Source organism: Aspergillus puulaauensis, chromosome 6 (assembly GCF_016861865.1).
Source record: "Aspergillus puulaauensis MK2 DNA, chromosome 6, nearly complete sequence".
Lineage (NCBI taxonomy): Eukaryota > Fungi > Ascomycota > Eurotiomycetes > Eurotiales > Aspergillaceae > Aspergillus > Aspergillus puulaauensis.
Window position 1 is genome coordinate 2225795 of NC_054862.1, and position 21769 is coordinate 2247563.

A 21769-nucleotide genomic window follows, 5' to 3' on the forward strand; every position below is an offset into this window, starting at 1 on the left:
ACCCCTGCAAATTCGCCAACTACCCGCCAATAGCACAGGCAAATAACACTCTTTGCAGGTTCAAAATGCCTGCTCTTGGTGCGCCTCCTCAAACTCGGGTTGGTAATATCACCGTCAGGTAACGACAAGGCTGCATCGCCGGGTTCATCTGTGGCGCTTGCCCCTATCTGTCGCTCAACCCCGTGGCCCCAAGACGGAGAGAATGAAAATAAAAAGCAGGGCACCTGCCTCCCCTGTCTTTCCTCCGATCTTCTGCTTGCGGTTTGTTCTTAACTTGCTATTTGTCTTATGCTGTGGTTTAGTACCACTCGCCACCTCCGGACAACATGAAATCACCAATATATCTCCTCTCCTCAACTTCATCCCTCTACATTGCCGTCGAGGTCTGCCTTTACGCAGTCTCCGGTCATGCTAAAACTGCCACGTTAACTGACGCTCCTGGATACGAATCCCAACGACCATGCGCAAAGAGCTGCTACGCGATGGATTTGTATGACGGCCCAGCCAGAGAGGCATATCAAATCGACTGCGCGTACCAATCCGCCGTCGAGAACGAATGCATCTGTCGCTCCGATATGCAGGCCAACGCAGTCTCCTACCTCAAGGACTGTGTCTCGTCAGACTGTGAGAAGGGCCACGACGTCACAGTGGCCCTAGACCTCTACAACGATTACTGTACCGGCGCTGGCTTTACCGCAGAGACCCAGACGCCCTCTACAACTAGTAGCTCAGGTACGCCGGACCCCCCGCCAACTGTGACTGTTACAGTGGTGGAGACTGTCTTCTTGGGTGCTGCCGCGAGACTGCGAATCCCTTTACTGCATCAGCTGCAGGCTTTACCGGTGCTGGCTGGTCTGCGCGTCTGAACACTTGTCAGTTCCACGTTTGGCACCAGTGCAAGATCAACAGTAATTGTTAATGCTAATTCTTTTCTTCTCTTCCCTCGCCCAGACAATGAATCACAATCCGAATCTACCACTGAGCAGCCACCCAACTCAGAGGAAGAGACTTCCTCAACAAGCACCGATACCGAGGTCGCGCCAACAACGACAGACCATGGACCATCAGCCAGCCCAACTGAAGAGAGCCATAATACCATTATTAGCCCTGGTGGAGGAGGCGGAGACAACGGCTTGGACGCAGGTGAGATTGTGGGCATTGTGGTAGGCATTCTTGGTTTTTTAGCCACATCGACGGCGGTTTACTTCCAATATAAGACGCACAAACGAAAGAAGGCGGCGCTCTCTGCATCGGCGTAGGTGGCTAGGCCTGCAGCGTCTCTAAGACACTTTGGGCGATTCAAGCCTGTCGTCCCTGCATGAAGCGGTGTCTTCCTCATGGATATCGATGTAATTTAGCCGTTTTCTGCACTTACCTGACAATATTAGAGTTGGATATATTTTCAATGAATCTCGTAGTTATACCGTAAGAAAATCCGCTGTTTGTAGATTAGCCAAATGTACATACTTTGCAATCGCCATGCGACTGGGCATAAATAGCTCCAGTGGTCGCATCCCTGGTTCAATATGATATTAATGTTACTGGTGTAGTTTGAACTACAATTATAAACCCAGGAAGAGTATAAAGTCTTAGTAAAATATTTTAGCCTAATATATTAGCTCTAGCTCCAGGTACAGGAAAGCCTATTTGGCCATGAACAGGCTGAGTAGTCTCACCCCCTGGCTCTCCCCTTCGCCATTATCATAGCTGTAGACAGGGGGCTCATTGGTCGAGTCCTCCGTGTATCTCAGGCCGCCAGATGCCTAGTCAAACCTATCCACGTTCGACTGCTCTGTCTCTTGGCTGTTGGGGATTTAGGTCCGATCTTTTCAAAGCGAGCTGGCGCGGAGACTTACTACGTTTAGAACGCACTATCAAGGATGGTGGCAATCCAGGATGAGACCTGGCTGACCGCATCTACAGTCTTCTCTAATTGACTAAATGCCTGTTCTGGTTCCTGCTGTTGAGCATGAGTAAGAGCATACTAGATGTTGATGATGCTCGCCGGCGTCCTCGACTAGGCTTATATACCGGCCTCGGAGCCAGATAGGCTGTCAGCGCCCATCAGAGAAGCTATTATTACCACCCAGGCTGTGCTTCCTCAATATAGTCTCGGCGAATTAGTCTGCATGAAATATCCGCTCAGTATGCCGTGGAAGATGCATAGATATGTTAACGAGGATATAAACTGGCATAGGAAGCATGAATCCATGGCCTTCAGACATCTGCTTTAACTATACACTCCAATGGACAGCCGTTTGATAGTTCGTTTGTTATTTGTCCGTTTATATAATTTGTTATTTCTCTATACAGCAGGTGGGACCAGCATCTGTAGATAGCTCCTTCCTATGTATATTTGCCACCAATGGCAGGAACAACCATCACGCTTGCCTGATCTAAATCCCAATAAAAAGGAAATTGCAAGCAAGGTCCATTCAAAGGGAAAGAGCGATCCCGGGGGTATCTATTAAAAAAGCCATTGGCCGCAATGCCTACCCTCCGCTGCCTCTGTAGCAGAAAATGATTTAATGCCTTGATTTTGGATCACTTTCATTTATAACGTAAAGCAGATAGAAAATTAGACAGTATCCACAAGCGGACGTCCGGATGTAGCCATCGACCGAAAATTCGATATCGCTGCTCAAGGTGTCTGAAATATGAGATGTTGTTCCATGGTACGGTTCGCTATTCTGATATCATTGACTCCACCAGCCCTATACGCAGATCATATCATCTGAATGATTATTCTCGCAATTGTGGATCTGTAGTTGTATGTGAAAACCAATCTACTCATCGTATATCCTGGTCTATAATCCGCGCCGCGTAGAGGCACTTTTCATCCTGGAGGCGTGGAGTTATGACCTGGATGGCGCAGGGAGATCCATCAACGGCATCAGGGTCGTCTGTCAGGATTAGCAAGTATACCTCATAAAAAGGAGAGCAATCCGGTGCAAACTCACAGCTAGGCTGGACGCCGTCATTGATAACCATAGGAACAGAATCAAGTTGCTTCGAAGTCTTGCCGTAAGGGATAATACACGCAGGGTACTGTATTACTGGTAGTCAGCATAACCCTATCTGTACTTACACCTGTAATGAGAATAAGGACTCACATCAAGTAAATTCCACACCACCGTATAAGGAGGCCACCCAAATGTATCATGCGGAACAGCTGTATTCTGCGCCCCAGGGACAAGAACAACATCCAGCCCGTTCTCAACCCAGCACTTGCGCCACGCATCAGCGTACCCCTGTCTCGCGGTATGCAGCGCATTGATCTTTTCAAATGGAGGAAGTTCCATATCAACCGGAAACGGACCCGTGAACATCGGCGAGGCCATTTTAGCGACGGAGGGCACAAGCGGTTCACCGCTGGATGCGATATGGTCAATGTGTGGTCCGTATGTGAAGTATTGGAATGCTAGACGGCTTGCATAGGCAAGATCTCGCGAGGGGTCATCTGGGAGTTGGACTATGCGGTGGCCTCGTTCGTATAGAGCGGTTATCGCCGACTGTAGGGCTCTCCGGACAGGAGGATGCAATGGGAAGTCCTTGCTCTCGGGCAAGATGCCGATGGTTAACTTTCCTTGCGAGCCATTCTCATGTAGTGGAAGATCTTGCCATGGTGCTGCAATCGCAGTGGCATCGTATTTCCAGGGCTCTGCATTGAGAACAGTGGCCATGAAGAGCTCGATATCTTCCAGACTATGCGCCAGAGGACCCGCTGATGGCTTTATGCCTGGGATACCCTCCATGGCTAGACCTGCTACTTGGCCGCCCCAGGGAACTCGGTCGGTCGTAGGCTTGAAGCCATACACGCCGCAGCAGAGAGATGGAATGCGGATTGACCCTGCGATGTCGGTTCCTATACCTAGGATCGAGCCGCGGAGGGCTATCAGAGCACCCTCTCCACCGCTTGATCCTCCGGCTGTTAGATTCGTATTATGCGGGTTTAGGGTCCGGCCGAAGATATTGTTGTCGGAATCACCGGTCTGTATTCATTAATCATTGATGTCTTATAGGTGTATGTATGAATAGACACTAACCATCATCGTCTGTGGAATATTGGTCTTCACATAAAGCACTGCGCCTAGATCGAGGAGCATCTCAACTAGGACCGAATTATGCGACTCTGGTTCCTTCTGAAGAAGCGAGACATATCCAACTGTGCTTTGGATGCCTTCAACGCAGAAACTGTCTTTGATACTGATGGGAAGGCCATGGAGCGGGCCTAGTACCTTCTTCTCTCGTTGGAGGTATTCGTCCAGGAATTGAGCGCGTTCAATGGCTTTATCAAACCAATGCTCTGTTAAACAAGAGGTCTATAGTTATCAGTGCCCGGGATTTTGTTGTACAAAGGCACAGTGGCATGGAAACATAACGTACCAGCTGCTGCGCAATGGCCGCCCGTTTGCAGAATGCTGTCGTGACATCCACTGACCTAAACTCTCCACCTGAAAGTCTCTGTAATAGGTCCGCCGCGGAGTAGTTCTCTGTGATATCTAACTCTTTATCAGAGAGGACTCCGCTTCGGCGAACAATGCCGGCCTCGATCAGATGGCCGTCTGCGGGAGCTGAGGCTCGGATGTCGTCGCTGAGACGCCATTCAGATGAGATTTGAGAGTCGAGTTGCTTGCGTTTTACTGCGACGAGGGCTTGCCAGTTAGCCTTGGGGGATGAGGATCTTGTCATTGTTACTATGGTTGCGTGGACATGGTAATCTCCAGGGGTTCTTATATACCTCTGCCATTCAAGATAAGTAGAGGAATTTGCACATGCGAGTCTATGCGGGGTACAGTAGAGATGGAACTAAGAACCCCCAATGCAGCCTATTATCTTCACAGTTTCAGGATTGGAGAATGCGTCGACCTTCCTAAACGGGACAAGCGATGAATCCACCACCACCAGGACCGGCTGATATGACGGTAAATACAACAGAAGCGATATTACACCTCGGTCTGTTCTAATGCTTTCTGATCATAACTTCCTCCGGCCTGACTGCCCCAAAATTCGTCAAATAATACGCATCGATAATAATACGATCATCATCACAGGTCATAACCCCAACACAAACCAGCCCATTTAACCAGTTATACACCCCCGCGGCCTCAATCCGCAGATGCGAGAAGAACTCGACCTCGTCCTGTGTAACTGTCGGCGGCGGTCTCATCTCTGGGTTCGAGGATACTTGCTTCGCGTATTCTGTTCCTGGCCCGGGGCGGTAGAGGCCGTGCGCTTGTATGAAGAGGTGGTGTCCGTCGGTTGTTTTGATTGTGTATCGGGCGTTGAGGGTCATCGACTATGCTGTTAGTGATGTAGCTTTACATACCTAGGGCCAGGGAATGGGGGGGGTGGTGGAAAGGATACATACATGCGTTCCTTCAATAACAGTCGCCCAGTCTGCACCACCAAGAGGGAGAACGGTTCCTTCAAGATTTGGGCCCTTGAATGTGCCGCCTGTTATGTTTGCGATACTTCGGATTATACCTGCCCCGTAAGGAGCACCGATGCTGATTTCTTCGGAGGCGATGGTGCACTCCAGCCGGTATAGAAACGTCAGGCCTGGCATTCGCATTGGTGGGCTATTGGGGTAGTATTGGTTTCCAGGGGAGTCATCCTTCGTGGTGGCCATTGCGGTAAATTTAGGATTATACAATGGTGAACAGTATCGGCAATGAATGTATTGCCTCTTTATTTATGATACAATTTGTATGTAGGTTATACTGCTTGCCGAGCTTATATGCCAGAGACCCGGCTGCCCTAACAGGCAGCTCGACCCCAGCTTTCTATTGTATATTGATGCCCCGGGGCCCGCGGGCTCCAAGAAATACGAACCTATATGTCATTGACTACTTTCTGAGACTTTGTTCGCATACACCTTCCATATTAGAATGGATTCTCTGATATTGGAGGTATCTAGAGCCGTCGTACCATCCCAGAGTGCGAAGGATCAGACCGAGGGGGGAATTTATAACGGACATGCTACGCTTTTGACCTAATGACCACATTCTGTTAAAACACTACTGACTACTTCTTCAACGTGTGAGTGAATATACAATACAATGGCATCCCTCGTCCACTCCCTCCTAACCAACCCCGGAACCCCACTACAAGACAGACAAGACGCCTTAGACAGAGCTCTATCCGACCCTGGCCTGCCATCACAAATCCCTACATCGTCCTTCTGGCTACGTTCTCCCCATCCCGATCTCGCAAAGATTCAGTCCGATACTTTACCACCAGAAACCGACGTCGTGATCATCGGCTCCGGCGTAACAGGGACATCCATCGCACGAACACTCCTGGAGTCTCGAACGCCACGCAGCAACAATAATGGCCCGGAACAGGGACAGGCTACTCGCCCCGCTATCGTCATGCTAGAAGCCCGCGACATATGCAACGGCGCAACAGGTCGCAATGGAGGCCATATCCTCGAGACAGCGGAGGAATTTGCAGAGCTGGAACAGGTGCATGGTACCGACGCTGCGAGGAAGATATTGAGGTTTCGGCTGGCGCATTTGCGGGAGTTGCTGTCTGTAGCGGAGGAGTATGGATTAACTGCAGTGGCTCAAGCCCGCAAGGTGCAGTTCTTGAGTGTTTATTTTGAGCAGAAGGGATGGAGGGAGGCTCGTTGTCGGTTTCAACGATTAAAAGAGGGTCTGCCGGAGGAGACGGGGGAGTGGAGGGTGTATGAGAGGGATGAAATTCCGAAGGTAAGAAGACATTTCATTATTTGTGTATATTTTCTCATGTGATATAGGAGTTTTGTCTTCCTCATGCCCAAGGAATCGTCGCTGGACCGGCAGGTGCAATCTGGCCGTACAGACTCATCACAGGGATCTTGGATCGATTGAAGACTAAATACCAACAAGACCTGCGGATAGAAACGAATACTCCGGTCACCAACATCGACGACCGCGGTAGCAAGACACTAAACGGACTGCGCTACACAGTGAAAACAGCCCGGGGCACCATCCAGACCCGGCATATCGTGCACTGCACAAACGCCCACGCTGCCCATCTCATCCCTGGGCTAAAAGGCCGCATCTGCCCCATCCGCGGCCAAATGTCAGCGCAGCACCCTGGGACAAACTTCAGAAGCCAGGGCGCAGAACATTCATGGCTCTTCAACTACGAGCGCGGGTTCGACTATCTCACACAACTGCCAGCCTCAGATGCAGGCGAGATGATGATGTTCGGAGGCGGATTTGCTCAGGGTCAGGGGGGTGGGATTTCAGATCTCGGTGTTTCCACAGATTCAGAGTTGAGTTTATATGCCGATATCCATATTTCAGGGGCGTTGAGTGCGGTGTTTGGGCGGCAGAATTGGGGAGCTCCGCCTGGATGCGCCGTTGAGCAGATGTGGACTGGGAATATGGGATTCAGTGCTGATGGGTTCCCTTGGGTTGGACGGCTTCCGGGAGCACTTACGGGAAGGGGGAAAGATAAGGACGGAGAGGGTGCTGAATGGGTCTCTGCAGCGTTTTCAGGGGAAGGGATGGTGCTGGCGTGGTTGTGTGGGAAGGCATTGGCGAAGATGCTGTTGCTTCATGATGACCAGCTGGATGGAGAGTCCGTAGACCTAACTTGGTTTCCTGAGCAGTTGCTGGTTACGGAGGAGAGGGCTAGGAAGGCGGTTTACTCATTGTCTCCTTCAAGCGTCTCTCCTCATCTGTGAATATAAAACAGAAAAATATTATGCAGTAGGCCGTGTATATATGACTAGGCAGCTTTCCCCATATTCATTCTCTTATTTACCAAAGCATCAACTCCAGAAAGCCATCGTTTCCACGTCTCTCCCCCACCCATAGATAGCATCCGCTGCATTCCCGTATACGAGCGAATGTCTTCATCCTGCTCTTCTGTCCGCATAGCCTTGACACTCTCTGGACCCCAAACCTTCCACTCTCTTTCAGGCCCACGGGCCGTCCACGGCGCCTGGCCATTACAAAACATGATCCAAGCAGCAGCAAAATTCCTCGCCATAGCTTTCTCGCCTTCATCCATCTCATTAGTAAGATTCTGGAACAGATAGAGCAGTTCATGAGCATGGTACGCCGTCCCTTCCAGCGCGTTCTTGAGTCGCGAGCGCTGGTCAAAGTGGTACATGAAGAGGGCGCCCTGATTTGCAAGATGCGAATTGGCAAGCACAGTGGCATAGTTGGGGATCTTGAATATTGCGTCCCCGCACATATGTTCGACTCGTTCGATGAGGACGCGTTGAGGGATGTCTGGGGTAATACCATACCCTGTAAGTATTTGGTCCACTTCGCTTTCCGATCTGATATGCTCTACCATAATCTGACGGATTGAGTCGAAACTGTCGTCTGGGATGTTCAAATGGAATATGATCCCTTCGTGGTAGGTGTCACCTATCATTAAAGCTTCAAGCCACGATGGTGCCCTCTGGATCTCACATGGGTCAGTATCGTTCTTATAAAACCACCCGTCCAGACATGGATTCCCCGTCCCAGATAGCACGCCCTGTATTATAGGCGTTGCATTCGCAAGGTCCTGCTGTGGTATCTCTCGAAGACAGCCAAGCACATCAGACCGCGACGAGTCAATGCGGAAATACCGGCAAACGGCCTGAAACAGCGCCCCGTGTTGCTCCATCGTCCACGGCGGAATCGACACGGACAGACCAGACATACATACTGCACGACGGAAACGCGGCGGATTCGCAGCAGAAATCTGGTTGCTTATTGAAATCCCACCAGCAGACTCGCCAACAGCAGTGACATTGTCTGGATCGCCACCCAGGGCGTCGATATACCGCTGCACCCACTCAAAGGCAACTTGCTGGTCCGTGAAACCGAAATTGCCGCAGCCGTGGAATCCGTCTTCTGTTAGCTCGCGCTGTATTGCGTTGCTGGCTAGGAATCCGCCTAGACCGACGCGGTAGTTGAAGTTGACGCAGATGATTGGCGTGCCCATTTCGGTGCTCTGGGAGACGAGGTTCACCGCGTCGAAGATGGGGAGGTTGGCACCTCCGTAGAGCAAAGAGCCTCCATGGACGTAGACCATTACTGGATATTTTTTCTCAGGATTGGTTGACTTTGGTGGGATGGCGATGTTCATGACAAGGCCGGTCAGTTCGTCTACTCTTGGAGGATTTTTTAAGTGGGCAGCTGGAGGGACTGGAACAAGGTCGTCGGATTCGTCCTCGGAAGTCGGATGAGGACAGTTGTTTCTGATATAGTCAATTTCCATAAACAGGGTCGGGGGATAGAGGCATACCCCAGCCTAGTTCCATCATGCTTGGAGTCCTTCCAAGCAGTATTCAGCGTTGATCTTGTCCATCGCTTGGTCAACTGAGCGTAGGGGATTCCGCAGAACTGCTGCACTCCATTTGTGTATTGGAGTCCTTGGAGTTCACCAAGCGATGGAATTATAGTCGTACATTTCGAGACAGGCGATTGGAAGGACATCCTGACGTTTGTTGCTGCAAACGCTATCATTTGCAGTCATGCCCTCTGATATACTCTTCAGCCCTAATATATGCCAAGATAGAAGACCACTCGTATGGGTATTATCTACCAGTCTAACGCTACTTCCAATATGGAAGGTCGACCCAGTCAGATCCACCGTTTTTATTCCCCCGCATTATGATCTCCGACTTTTAAACGAGCACCTCGCCTCCAACTCGTTTCTTTGCATCCAACCCCAATCAGGAATGTCGACCCCCCGTGCCCGTCGTTCCCACGCCGGATGGTAACACCCCCCCTCTTGCTTCGGACTACAGCTGATATTTTTCACGTCGTAGCTGGACATGCAAGGCAAAGCGCCGCAAGTGTGACAGTGCCCGCCCGACTTGCCGAGTCTGCAGCCAACATGGAATACCATGCGAAGGATATGAAGTACGTCTGCGCTGGGGATCCGGCATTGCCTCGCGCGGTCACTTTACCGGCGCCGAGGCCCCAGTAGATACGTCCATTCCTCCGAGGGTTCCTGGAAGGAGGAGAGACCGGAATCGAGGGAGGCGGAGGGAAGAGGAAGGGGAGACGCAGGCACAGGCGGCCGAGGGCTCTTCATCTCAGGACTCCCATGAAGGTGCGCGGAACTTTCACAGCTAAACCTATCAGTATTCACATTTCAGTGTTGACACCTTTCTGATAGACCTTAGACTTAGCCCAGCCATACTCGATTTGTCGAGTCCGGGACATAGTACAGATAAGGAATGGCTTTTTCAAGAATGTGGGCATATGCCACGCGGCAGACGACTGCACAGCATGCCAGAATGTGGCTGATCATGTAGTTCTATCATCTGGCATCAATACCCTGCACTCAACGACAGTCCACGACGAACAAACCCTGCTGAAACCACGCCTTCCAGTACTATGCCAACAATCCGAGGCACTGTATACAATATGCATCGCTCTACAAGCGTCGCTGAGCCGAGAACCAACTGCTCGTTCCCTGGAATACCTCGACATCGGCCTGAATAAATTCCGCGCTGAACTTTCTACAAGCGAGCACCATCTAGAAGATGGGACATTGACGGCTGGGTTACTCTTGTGTACGATTGGGGTATGCATCTATGCTAGTTTCCTGTCACAACGGAGTATGTCGTTGACGAATCCTTCCAGGTTATGCATGGCATTCCATGGACGATGCACCTTCGAGGGATGTACAGCATTCTTCGCATGCATGACGTCGAAGGCGCACACCACCAAGAACGAAGTGCATTCCGCGCGCATCTCTTCGAGGTAATGGGCATTATGGACCTGCCCACATTTTCAATTGGTCGCCAGCATTCCCAGCTCGGATTCTGGAAAGAGTATTGCTGCAAGGGAGACCGCACCCCCGGGATCGAAACCGGGGTTGAGGTAGTAACTGGCTTGCCGAGGTCTCTGGTGACGATATTTGCGTTCATTGGTGAAGGGTCTACAGAAACAGACTTTTGGGACTGGTCTGGTGCCCAGGGGACCTTTACCCAGTGTCAGCTGTGGGAGGCGTATCGACTCGCTGGGGTGTTGGTAGTTCGCCATGGGGGACCTGGCTTCCCACGCCCTTCAAACAGAGAAGCCATGAATCCGGCCATGCAAAGCGGCGCCAGCCTCACCTCCACCACAGTCATAGTTCTGCGACTGCTGAGCTGTGTGGATGCCGTATGTCGCGGCTCTCTCGATCCAGAATGCTGGGACACGCTCATCATCAATGCCATTTCGTACCCGGTCTCTATCGCCGGACTGCAGAGTGACGTTTTGCAAAAGGATCCGATATTGAAGGAATTCATACGGAAGTCTCTGCGTTTCACCACTGAAGGGCCGTTTTTGAATAGGCAGTATGGCCTTCTCCTGGACTTGCTGGAAGAATACTGGGCGTACCCGGTTGGGACGGTTGATATTGATCGGCTTGCGCGGACGAGGGGCGTGGAGTTGGGGTTGTTCTAGATTATTTCTTTCTCATTATCTGTACATATTTCCTGGTATCTCATAACAAGTGCAGAGTTCAATTTGCCTGGGTTTCCGACCCTTGGCGCAGCATGAACCACAGCTTCACTGCTGCATCTCCCTCTATCAACTCAACTTCTTCCACAACTTTGAACCCCAGTCGTTCGTAAAAAGCGACATTATCCCAGTTTGTACATTCGAGAATCACGGGCTCATTATTGGTATGGGCTAACACCGAACACAATGCCTTCCTCCCCAGTCCACGGCCCTGAAGACGGGGGTGTACAGCGATGACCTCTAGGTACCACAGATCGGGGATACCATACTTCTGCTGGACGTCTTTAATAACTCGATCATGTGTATCCATCAGTTTTTGCAGTCTCTATACGTTCACATTATCACTGATCTCATACCTCAGTACCTAGATGGCCGCGCGTACCTGTTCATTTCCACCTTTCTCATGAATCGGACTGACTATACCAAGGAACCACAACTTCCACGAAAGCAGCATCCTACCCAGAGTTCCTCGGACGCGGCCTCGAGGAGGAAAAAACAAGGCCACTGCGCCTGCATCATGTTCGTAGACATCGCCGTTCTTATAAATCTCGCCGACAGCAGCAGACCTCACCACAATACCATCCGCAACAGCCCTCTGGACCCGACGATACTGCCATTTGGATGTATTGGGATCAGTAACTGACCACAGGTCTGCGAGTGGGCGTAACCATTGTATCAAGGGATCCTGGGCGAAGGAGAAGATTATTGTATTTGCGACTGCGCGGAGTGATTCGGGGTCTGTACTCTCTTGGGTTAGTGAACAAACGCGATATATATAGTGGAACAAACTCGTCAACGCACCGTCGTAGACCCTGAAAAGAGGCAATTGGTGCTCCGTTGCCATGATTGACACAGTCCGTGATATATATCTAGCAATGTATTTGGTAGTTTGAACGATTGCTAGGGCATATTATGTTCGGTGTAGCGGGCGTTGAGGTTTGACATGTGCCCATGCCCACTGGATCTGTATGGTACTGGAGGTGCCTGGCTGGACCTGCCTTCCTGGTATTAGTTGCAGAAAGCAACGGAGAAGCTATTCTTATATCTCGGCTTCAAATAACGGTACTTGAAGGAATCAATATAGCTGCTACCCAGTCATACCAGCAAATGTCCCTCGGGCGACCCAATTAGGCAGGTCGACCCTGCACTGGGTTATGACCCTGGACTGTGGTTTTGGCATGGATCATTGGTTTCAAAGTGCTTATCTCGGGCTACTGTGGCGTTTCCCCGCATTTCATCAAATGCATAGATCCACTGACATGCTGGATGGTTATCGTGAGTACGTCGTATACTATCATGTCGGTAGTTCGCAGGCCGACAAGTACTATCGCAGGAATGGGCAGCGGTAGCAGCATATAATGACCATCATCTCTCCTTTGCAACAAGACCTACAGACAGGATATCTGGTCACACTATAAGGATATTTTACTTCTATACTTGTTGCTCCTTCACGAAAGAAGTCAATCTTGATGGCACATAATCAGATCGAGGAACAGTCCGTTGAAGGGGATCAGCCGCCAGGCACTTTTCTTCTTATCCACAGTATGTTCGAGATCATCTAATACTGGGACAGTTTATTGTTAACATCACCCCCAGATGAAACTGGCGAGAGTGAGAATCATGACCGGCCACAGATTATCCTGCACCCTGTGCCGTCGAGGGACCCTAATGAGCCACTGGTAGTCGTCCTCGCGCCCAATTCAGCGAATGCAGGTCATTGACGAAGACAGAACTGGAGTACAACCCGCAAAACAGTGAATTTTACACTCGTCCTAGCAGTGACGGTAGTTGTGTTCACAGCGTAAGTCCAACCTATGGACTCGAGAGCAACAAAGATATTAACAACACCAGTCTCTCAATCCAGGTAATCTTCTGGCAATTAATGGTCTCAGACATGAACGTCACCTACGCCCAGCTCAACAACGCCATGTCTGTCAACTTTGTCGGTCTTTCTGTTGGCTGCGTCCTCTTCATCCCCCTGGCGAAGAAGTTTGGACGCAGACCAGTATACCTGGTCTCGACGGGGATCATGATGGCCGCTTCGTTCTGGTCTTCGTGGATGAAGTCTCTACCAGAGCTGTATATTACCAATCTGCTTCATGGATTGGCAGGCGCGACGAACGAGTCTATTGTTCAGATCACGGTATGTGTCCTTGGTTCTATTAATAAGGGTTTAAGATATATTGGTTCTAGGTTGCCGATATCTTCTTCGTACATCATCGCGGGGGAATGAATGGGTTGTACATGACCATGGTCATGATTGGGGTGAGTTTAACCTGTTGACAGACATACATTTACTGATGGCGCAGAGCTTCCTAACACCCATGGGTGCCGGGACGCAAGCAACGCGTGCAGGATGGCGCGCATCGTATCGTGCACTGGGCATTGTGAATGCTGTCCTGTTCGGACTTTTTGTTTTTCTCTACGAGGAGACAAAGTATACCCCAGTGGTTTTGGGGGTGGGCAGCGGGCCAGAAAGCCAAAATATCCCAGCCAAGAGCATCGAATCCAGTCAACAGCCAGATATCGGGTGCACAGACAGGCAGGAGTCACGCCACGAGCTAGACACCACCATCTCACTAAACACATGGAGGCAGAGACTGGCACTGGTGACATACACCGCAGAGCCAATCTGGCCATACTTCTACCGGCCCTTCGTGGTCCTAACCACCTTCCCGGCTGTCCTGTTCTGCGCCTTGCAATATGCCCTCGGCGTTGCATGGCTAACGATCCTATCCAGTGTGTTGGGGTTGGTATTCCCCATGCCCCCATACAACTTCACGCCAGAGCAAATCGGGTTCATGAGCATTGGCCCGTTCGTTGGGAACCTCCTGGGCTCGGCCTACGGTGGCTTCCTCGGCGATAGATCGATCCTGTTCTTTGCGAGACGCAATAAGGGATACTATGAGCCCGAGATGAGGTTGTATATTCTGCATCTCCCGGCCTTGACACTGGCTGGGGGGTTGATCATGTTTGGGGTGACAATTTCAAGAGTGAGACATCTGCCACGTATAGTATTTCTGCTGAACTTGTTAACCATGGCTGCGGTAGGGCCTCCACTGGATCTGGCCCAGTATAGGCGGCGCCCTATTCGGCTTCGGCCTAGGCAGTATCGGCGATGCAGCGCTGACACTTGTCATCGACAGTTACCGCGACGTAAGCACCCACTCATCCATACACCGTCAACTGTCAAACCGTTCTAACTGGGGTGCTGCTAGATAACCGGCGACGCATTCACAGGCGTAGCCTTCCTGCGCAACGCCATCAGCATCGGGATCCCGTTTGCGATTAGTCCGTGGTTAGCGCGCTCCGGCGCGCAGGATATGTTTATCGCGTGTGGGCTTATCAGTTTAGCTGTTACATTGACTATTATCCCGATGGTATTGTATGGAAAGAAGATGCGTGTGGTGACAGCGTCGAGGTACAGAACAATGGCATCCCTGTGGCACTAGATAGATAGGAGATAGGACTGTTGTAACTTGTGCCGGACAGATGATCTGCATACAGTAACATCGACGATACCTCTGATCTACACCTTATCTTGCCAATGCCCTAGCTCGTGTTCGGGGCTGTTCGGGGCTGTTCGGGTGCCGCTGGGATGGCGATATCATATGAAAGTCAGGGCAAGAGAACCCCGAACATCGGAGTCTGGGCCGTTCCCCTCGGCGTTCAGGTTCATGGGCTCCACTGCGGCACGGCAGACGGCTGAACTCGAACAGATTTCAGCTCTGCTTATCACGATCTTCGGAGTTCAGCCTATCTGAGGGCCACGTGTGGTTAGCCTGCTTAGTTTGGGATGGACAGGGGCGCTATGGAAGAGGGATGGATACTAGCGCTGATGGCGAACTACTGACACTGACACTGACAGGCTGATGGCGACTGATTGCGAATAATTGCGAGTCAGACGAACGCCTTCCTTATTTCACTAGTGTAGTCTCGGCAATTTTGTAATTGGTCTATATAACTCCCGAAATGCAGGAACTGATATGGTACATTGATGCAAGCGGATGGCGCCAACTGCCCAACCAAGACCGGCTCGGTTGGAAGCAGTAAAGAGCTGTTCCGTTAGACAAAAAGATGAAGAGGCTAAGGAATGAGAGTTCCCAAGTTCCTCTTGGTAAGCGCCATGAAATCCTCCATCGTTCTCGGCTCGTAGTACTTTGTATCAAAGCCCATCGACAGGGTAACCCTCTCCCAGAGCGAGAACATACCCACCCACGCCGACGGGTTAATCTGGCGCCCCGAGTGCTCAAAGTCATGCGCCCGGATCGAGGCCGTCGGCGACGAAAACTCACGCGTCAGCGGCAATGCACCCTGTGGCGAGAACCCCGGGGCCTGGGGCGAGGGCGTAGGTTCCCCTTCCGCGGCGAGGGCAGACACAAACCGGCCTGCCGTGAAGGAGAGACTGGCGATGTAATGCGGCGACGTCAAATGGGGCCCCATCTCGGTGCGAATTGCACGGCCGAGCTGTAAAATGGTATCCTTGGTCGAGGCGGCAAAGTATTCCTCCTTGAATGGGATCCAGAGGAAGACGACATCCGAGGCGCAGGGGGCGCGGTGGCCCTCTTCGCCCAGTTCGAGCTCGGTCTTCAGCCAGCGCCGTGCGTTGCGTGTTATTCCTAGCAGGGCGCCTGTTTCGTGGCCTTTCCCGTAGGTCTGTTTTATGGCGAGGACTGTGGCGGCTGCGGCGGCGTATGTGATGCTGAGCTTTTGGTCTCGGAGGAAGGCGAGGAGGGATTGGGATTCGGGGAGGCTGTATTGCAGTCTGATGCAGTAGGTGCTGTGGCTGCGGGAGACAGCGTCCGGTTCAGGGTACATTGCTATCGAGCTCGACATCTACTCGTGTTAATTCATTCCTGGGGTCATGGCTTATTGGGGGGGGTGGTGCACCTTTGAGGAGTATAGCTCGGCCTGGGCGATTGCGCCGGCAATGGCCTGCTCTCTGTCTTCTCTAGTCGGCTGGTGCTGCTGCTCATAAGGTGTGATAGGAGTTACAGGCAACCGAGTAGCTATATCAGAGTAGTCGAGCTCGCTGACAGCCAGGTTCCGGTCGCCAGGGACCTGGGTGACGGCGTGCAATAGATAGTTATAAAAGTAGACGACGCTGAAGATATCAGTCAGGGTATGGCTGGTGTTCCAGACGAAGCAGTGCTGGTCAGGATGCTCCGGATCGGCCGCTCCAGCCGTGACAAGATACAGCATGTTGCGCTTCCCCTTGGTGGGCAGACGGCGATTGTATGTCATGCGAGCAACGTCCGTTGCGTGCTGGTCGGTGACGACGCGGAGAGACTCCTGCAGCCATGCCTCTGCGTCTGCTTCACATTGCAGCGCCTTGAAGGTCATGGTCTGGGGAATCTCCGGCCCAGTGGACACCTGGATGGCCACCTCGGGGTGCGTTGCATGGCAAACAAGCCAGGCATTGCGCACGCGCTGGATGAGCTCGGGGGTGGCCAGGCTGGTGCTGAACGGGACGTTGAAGGTCAGTTCAGTGTGGCCATCGCGGACGTTTTGGTTGTAGGAGACGCCGGTCTCGACTCCAGTGCACTCTCTCGTCCACCGGCCGTCGACCTGGCGCCATTGCGTATAGGGCTTCTCGGTGGATGCACCCAGGGCCATCGTGAGACGATACAACAGTCAAAAGGCGAAACACCCCAACCTCGAAAATCCAGATTCAGAATCCAGACTCAAACTTCAGCAGAAGAATGCGATGACGACGAGATGGGCGAACAGGCCCCCTGGGCTGTGGCAGCAGCTGAACCCTTGCAGCGATCATCGCGATCAGCACGGGGGACGATGGAACCAGTGGGTCGAATGCCGACACTGAGCCGGGAATTCGACAGGCGAAACTCGAATCCCCCGATAGTCCAGGCACTATTGGCAGTTAGTCAACTCTATCCAGCTCAGGGCTGAGCGTCATCTCCTGCTGCCGATCGTCCTTTATCCGGTTATCTCGCCACAAGGAGCGTCCACCAAGGAGACTCCCAGGCTACACTCGACACTGACAGGGAGTTCATTCTCTCACCAAGCGTTCAGTATGGCCTCCATCGTGCACCAGTATGAAGCCGCCCAGCTCGAGCCAGCGTCCGAATGGAGGCTGTCTGGGACCAGCCTCGTGCGCCGTCTTCGCGGCGTCGAGCTGTTGCTGAAGGCGTCGGAGCAGTTCAACGATGGGAACGTGAGTGTCTGTGAGGCCTGCTTCAATACATGATTCTAACTGTGCAGTACCAATTGACTATGAAAACAACGCTGGAAACCCCCCTATCCTGCGAGCAGCTCAGAAGACGCCACCAAGCAGCCTGGTGGCGCACTCGACGCGCTCTCCCGGTTGTTGGCGTGGGCTATCCAACCCTCGACCAGGCTACGATCGAGCTGCATCAGACTGCCGACGATGCCAAACAATGGGCAGCGCAGACGTGCCTGGTGGCAGACAACACGACTGTCTCGGACGTGTATCTCGCCCGCTCGCGCACGCAAACGGATGCCCTAACCACCATGACGCTGGTCGTCGACCCCATCCGCGGCCCTCGAGGCTACGTGCTCAACATGTCGCACACCCTCATGAGCCTGGACATCTTCAAGATCATCCAGGAGTTCATGTTCCAGCTGGCCCGCCCTGAAAACGAGCTGGGCATCGACGCCATCTTCTCGCGAGAGACCACATCCAAAACCACCTCCCGCCTGCCTCAGTCCCTCAGCCATGCATACGCGCTTCGCCACCAGCCTACACCACACGACCTGCAAGAAGCCTTTGCCCTGCATCAACGCTCGCAGGAACGCTGGTCCCGGTCGACCGTTGGCATCCCCCTGCACCCAGACCACCAGCACCGGCCAAACCGCATCCACAACAAGACCATCACCTTCGAGCCGTCCGAGGCAAAGACGGCCTTCAGATTCCTCAAACAGTCCGGTGTCTCCCTCACAGCGGCCTTCTTCGCGTGCATGACGTCCGGCATCGCACACTCGTTCCCTTCTACAAACGCCTCCCCCGAGGGCGCCCACCTCCTCTTCTCCGCCAACGGCCGCCGCTACGTCCCCGTCTCAGCATCCAACGGCCAGGGCCCTATCACGATGCCCATCCTCCCAGCAAGCATGTGGGTGGACGAGAAAGACGTGAATCTGCGCCCCACCTCCCCGCAGGGTCTCCTCCGCCTGGCACGCGTCATCGACGAAGCTCAGAACCAGGACCTTGCCTCGCCGCACATCATCGCCGTCTGGGACCAGATGGGGCCTGCGCTGGCTAAGGCTCTCGAAGACGCATACAACCTCCCTGGAGGCCCTCCGCCACCGCCGTCCGTCGGACGACCAACGCTGACCTCGCAGGGCCAGTTTAACTGCGACCTGCATAAGCGGACGACAGATACTGGTGCAGGGACAGCAGGCACAGACCGCATCCGCATGACAGACTTTAACACGGGCGGACGCTCGACGGATCCCAGCGTGTGCTTTGCGCTGAATAGCTTCCGCGACGAGCTGCGGTTCAACCTCCTCTTTGATGAGAAGTTCTTTGACCAGCACGATGTCATGCACATGGCTTATGTTGTTGCGCGCCTGTTCCGCCGGCTGGTTGGCCTGGAGCCGGTGGCTGTTGCTCGACTATAACCCCTATGCTCTGGAGTGTATACTCTTGCCATTTAAGATGCAAGGTAAAGGTATACAAGGTGGTTGCTACATTCTTTCTTCCTTTCTTTCCTTACATTTATTTCTCTCGACAGTCGGTCTTGACACTTTCTTTTCTTGCACCTTCTTGACAGTCAATCCCTCATTTTCTTTCCTTCTTCTTTCGACAGTCAGTCTCTCAATTTTTTTCTTTCCTGTATCTATCTACTCAACTGTACACTACTCATCGATCTTCATTGTGTTATTAATTCGCCCTCCCTGCGTTGTCGATCGAGTGGGCCTTCCTGGAGTCGTCCGTCCATGGTTCACCTCGACCAAGAAATGGCGCCTTACTCCTTACTCTTAGTCGTCGTAGTCTTGGTAGTCTAAATGCAGATCCCTGGATTTGCCATCGATACATCGATTCCAACTTCCCAGGGGTTCTAGCCAAAATATTAGAGTTCGGCTATTGTTTCGCGTGGAAGATACGAAATCGGCCGATTAAATTTGGCAGGACGATCGCAGCAGATAGGGGAATCTAATTAAATAAATCAAGTGAAGTGAGAAAAAAAATCAAATCATAATGAGTACTGGATTAATCACATTATCAGTTCGTCCTTTTGCTCTATATACAGTGGGCCTCTATGTCCGGATCTATAGTACCAACGACCCAACAAAGGAAATAACATAAGGAAAGATAAGATAAGTAAGGAATCACGAAATAGCAATCTCCTTGACCCCCTCCGCATCCTTCTCGAAACCAGCCGAGACCTGCACAGGGGACAACGGGGGCGTCAACTCGTCTGTCTCGGTCTCCGTCTCAGTAGACTTCGACTCGGACCCAGACCCAGGCTTAGACTGCTGATTCCGCCCCTGCGATCCAACCTGTGCAGCACAAAACTGTTGCGTTTGCGCATGGAAGAGAACAATCCTCGCCGCCGCTTCAGGCCCACCACCCAGCTCACTCCGATACGCCCACCAGCGGCAATTCGCCTTGAACTCCGCCCAGCGCGCGCCGAGCAGTTCCAGGATCTTAGCTTCGATATCCCCCGCCTCCACCCAGGGCGGGTGTTCGCTGCGCAGGCCGAGGCCGAATTTGTGTGCGTAGGTTGCGTACTCGTGTGTGTCGAGCCACTGGCTTAGTACCAGCTGGGGAACGGCGAAGTGCACGGCTTCGTTGAAGGAGTTGCCGCCGCCGTGGTGGATGAAGGCTTTTAGGGCGGGGTGTGTGTAGACGGCGGTTTGGTTTGAGATCCAGTGCGTGAGGCGGACGAAGGGGGGGAGTTCTAGGTCCTCTACTGCTGGTTCTTTTTCTGATGTTGAGGTTGAGCTCGGCGTGCGAGGGAGCGAGTTGATCTTGAACAGGAACCGGACGCGCCCGTTTAGTTTCTTATGAGCAGCCTTGAAGCCCTCGATGCATGCGCGGAACTCGGCGGGTTCCCAGATGAACATCGATCCCATGTTGATGTAGACCACGTCCTGGCCGAGCACGGCTGCTTCGTCCATCCAGACGAGCTCGGGGAATGAACCGGCGGGGGTGAGAGACGGCGTGGACGGGGTTGTAGGCGGGGGAGTCAAGGGCGAGGGCGAGGGCTCTGCTGCGACGCCTGCGCCGACGAAGATGGTCTTGGGCGACTGGTTGGGACAGTCGAGGAGGCCCTGGGTGTTGAAGTGGATGCTGGCGACGCAGTTGTCGTCTTCCCAGTGGGGAGAGAGGATGGAAGAGTCGCTGGAGACCCCGTAGGACTTGAGCCCGAGACGTTTGATAAGCCTGTGCTTTGCGCGACGGTCGGGGTGGCGTCGGCTGTCGATGAAGTCGTGCATGCTGAGGTACATATCTGTATAGATTAGCGCTGTACTGGTAGTTGTATTAGTAGCTATGGTAGACGCACTCTCGAAGAAGGTCCCCCATGACCCCCGCCGGTTTGTAGCCATCAGACTGGGCTGGAATGCACCAGGAAGCGCAGTCAGACCAGGCGAGCAGGGCACGGTCAGTATAAACTTGCGCTTGGTGAGGCGCACGCCGGTGAGGAGCGCCGTGGTCAGCGCATCGACGCAGACTAAACAGTTAGCCGAGTAGCACTTGATATTGGGTTTGGGAGCATACTCATGTCCGGATCGACCTGGTCGAGGTGCTCTCGCACGCTCAGGGCCGTGGCAGCGTGGTCGTCCGCTGGGCCGAGAGAAGACTCATTGCAGGTCTGCAGGCTGACCGGGTCGCCAGGCGCCCTGCGTGCGAGGTGCATGCGAGTCTGGATGATCGCGGTGCTGCAGGGTCAGTATTGACGCCAGTAGGCTTATGGAGGTCACGTACAAGTCTCGCACCGCATTGCCGGAGCCCACGCTGATGAAGCGGATCAGATGCTGGTGGCAGGGCTGCTGGGCACTGCGGAAGCGATCGATCTTGCTGCTGCATGAGGCCGCAGACAGGAATGTCACCAGATGGCCCTGGTCCACCAGCTGCTGCGCCGTGGCAAACAGGACGTTGACCTGGCCCGAGGCAGGGTTGCTCAGGAATGCGATATGCATTGGGCAGGGCAGGGAGACCGATAGGGGCCGGGCGACTTGAGGCCAACACTGCAGATGCCAACAATGCAAATGCCAACGAGTCGAGTCAACGGCGAGTGGCAATTTGGAAACGATGGGCAGACAGCATGGTTGACAGGCTGCGTGATCCCTTCCGGCGCTGGACTGCTTTAAGGACCCAGTGCTGGTTCAGC

General features: G+C 52.9%; 12 protein-coding genes across 12 annotated transcripts; 6 read left to right on the forward strand and 6 right to left on the reverse strand.

The window, feature by feature from the left end:
* Positions 1 to 326: 326 nt before the first annotated feature.
* APUU_60862S (uncharacterized protein) lies at positions 327 to 1259 on the forward strand (the record flags this gene model as incomplete). The annotated part of the gene is made up of 2 exons (XM_041694149.1): positions 327 to 852; positions 952 to 1259. 2 exons carry the CDS (start codon positions 327 to 329, stop codon positions 1257 to 1259), a joined length of 834 nt encoding a protein of 277 aa, XP_041560008.1.
* Positions 1260 to 2790: 1531 nt separating this feature from the next.
* On the reverse strand, positions 2791 to 4692 carry gmdB (general amidase GmdB; the record flags this gene model as incomplete). The annotated part of the gene is made up of 5 exons (XM_041694150.1): positions 2791 to 2903; positions 2961 to 3048; positions 3114 to 3992; positions 4047 to 4322; positions 4387 to 4692. 5 exons carry the CDS (start codon positions 4690 to 4692, stop codon positions 2791 to 2793), a joined length of 1662 nt encoding a protein of 553 aa, XP_041560009.1.
* Positions 4693 to 4963: 271 nt separating this feature from the next.
* APUU_60864A (DUF3237 domain-containing protein) lies at positions 4964 to 5632 on the reverse strand (the record flags this gene model as incomplete). The annotated part of the gene is made up of 2 exons (XM_041694151.1): positions 4964 to 5299; positions 5372 to 5632. The coding sequence occupies 2 exons, from the start codon at positions 5630 to 5632 to the stop codon at positions 4964 to 4966; spliced, it is 597 nt and encodes a 198-aa protein (XP_041560010.1).
* Positions 5633 to 6062: 430 nt separating this feature from the next.
* APUU_60865S (NAD(P)/FAD-dependent oxidoreductase) lies at positions 6063 to 7678 on the forward strand (the record flags this gene model as incomplete). The annotated part of the gene is made up of 2 exons (XM_041694152.1): positions 6063 to 6713; positions 6761 to 7678. 2 exons carry the CDS (start codon positions 6063 to 6065, stop codon positions 7676 to 7678), a joined length of 1569 nt encoding a protein of 522 aa, XP_041560011.1.
* Positions 7679 to 7722: 44 nt separating this feature from the next.
* APUU_60866A (uncharacterized protein) lies at positions 7723 to 9431 on the reverse strand (the record flags this gene model as incomplete). The annotated part of the gene is made up of 2 exons (XM_041694153.1): positions 7723 to 9193; positions 9241 to 9431. 2 exons carry the CDS (start codon positions 9429 to 9431, stop codon positions 7723 to 7725), a joined length of 1662 nt encoding a protein of 553 aa, XP_041560012.1.
* A 245-nt stretch (positions 9432 to 9676) lies between these two features.
* Positions 9677 to 11396, forward strand: APUU_60867S (Zn(II)2Cys6 transcription factor; the record flags this gene model as incomplete). The annotated part of the gene is made up of 4 exons (XM_041694154.1): positions 9677 to 9714; positions 9767 to 10053; positions 10127 to 10530; positions 10590 to 11396. The coding sequence occupies 4 exons, from the start codon at positions 9677 to 9679 to the stop codon at positions 11394 to 11396; spliced, it is 1536 nt and encodes a 511-aa protein (XP_041560013.1).
* Positions 11397 to 11454: 58 nt separating this feature from the next.
* On the reverse strand, positions 11455 to 12297 carry APUU_60868A (GNAT family N-acetyltransferase; the record flags this gene model as incomplete). Its single annotated transcript, XM_041694155.1, has 3 exons — positions 11455 to 11778; positions 11836 to 12191; positions 12255 to 12297. 3 exons carry the CDS (start codon positions 12295 to 12297, stop codon positions 11455 to 11457), a joined length of 723 nt encoding a protein of 240 aa, XP_041560014.1.
* A 625-nt stretch (positions 12298 to 12922) lies between these two features.
* APUU_60869S (uncharacterized protein) lies at positions 12923 to 13174 on the forward strand (the record flags this gene model as incomplete). Its single annotated transcript, XM_041694156.1, has 2 exons — positions 12923 to 12995; positions 13050 to 13174. The coding sequence occupies 2 exons, from the start codon at positions 12923 to 12925 to the stop codon at positions 13172 to 13174; spliced, it is 198 nt and encodes a 65-aa protein (XP_041560015.1).
* A 173-nt stretch (positions 13175 to 13347) lies between these two features.
* On the forward strand, positions 13348 to 14905 carry APUU_60870S (uncharacterized protein; the record flags this gene model as incomplete). Its single annotated transcript, XM_041694158.1, has 5 exons — positions 13348 to 13596; positions 13647 to 13718; positions 13763 to 14446; positions 14505 to 14609; positions 14672 to 14905. The coding sequence occupies 5 exons, from the start codon at positions 13348 to 13350 to the stop codon at positions 14903 to 14905; spliced, it is 1344 nt and encodes a 447-aa protein (XP_041560016.1).
* Positions 14906 to 15539: 634 nt separating this feature from the next.
* On the reverse strand, positions 15540 to 17069 carry APUU_60871A (uncharacterized protein; the record flags this gene model as incomplete). The annotated part of the gene is made up of 2 exons (XM_041694159.1): positions 15540 to 16289; positions 16344 to 17069. The coding sequence occupies 2 exons, from the start codon at positions 17067 to 17069 to the stop codon at positions 15540 to 15542; spliced, it is 1476 nt and encodes a 491-aa protein (XP_041560017.1).
* Positions 17070 to 17487: 418 nt separating this feature from the next.
* Positions 17488 to 19052, forward strand: APUU_60872S (uncharacterized protein; the record flags this gene model as incomplete). Its single annotated transcript, XM_041694160.1, has 2 exons — positions 17488 to 17628; positions 17676 to 19052. 2 exons carry the CDS (start codon positions 17488 to 17490, stop codon positions 19050 to 19052), a joined length of 1518 nt encoding a protein of 505 aa, XP_041560018.1.
* A 711-nt stretch (positions 19053 to 19763) lies between these two features.
* Positions 19764 to 21578, reverse strand: APUU_60873A (glycosyltransferase; the record flags this gene model as incomplete). Its single annotated transcript, XM_041694161.1, has 4 exons — positions 19764 to 20887; positions 20942 to 21109; positions 21157 to 21317; positions 21364 to 21578. The coding sequence occupies 4 exons, from the start codon at positions 21576 to 21578 to the stop codon at positions 19764 to 19766; spliced, it is 1668 nt and encodes a 555-aa protein (XP_041560019.1).
* Between the last annotated feature and the right edge of the window lie 191 nt (positions 21579 to 21769).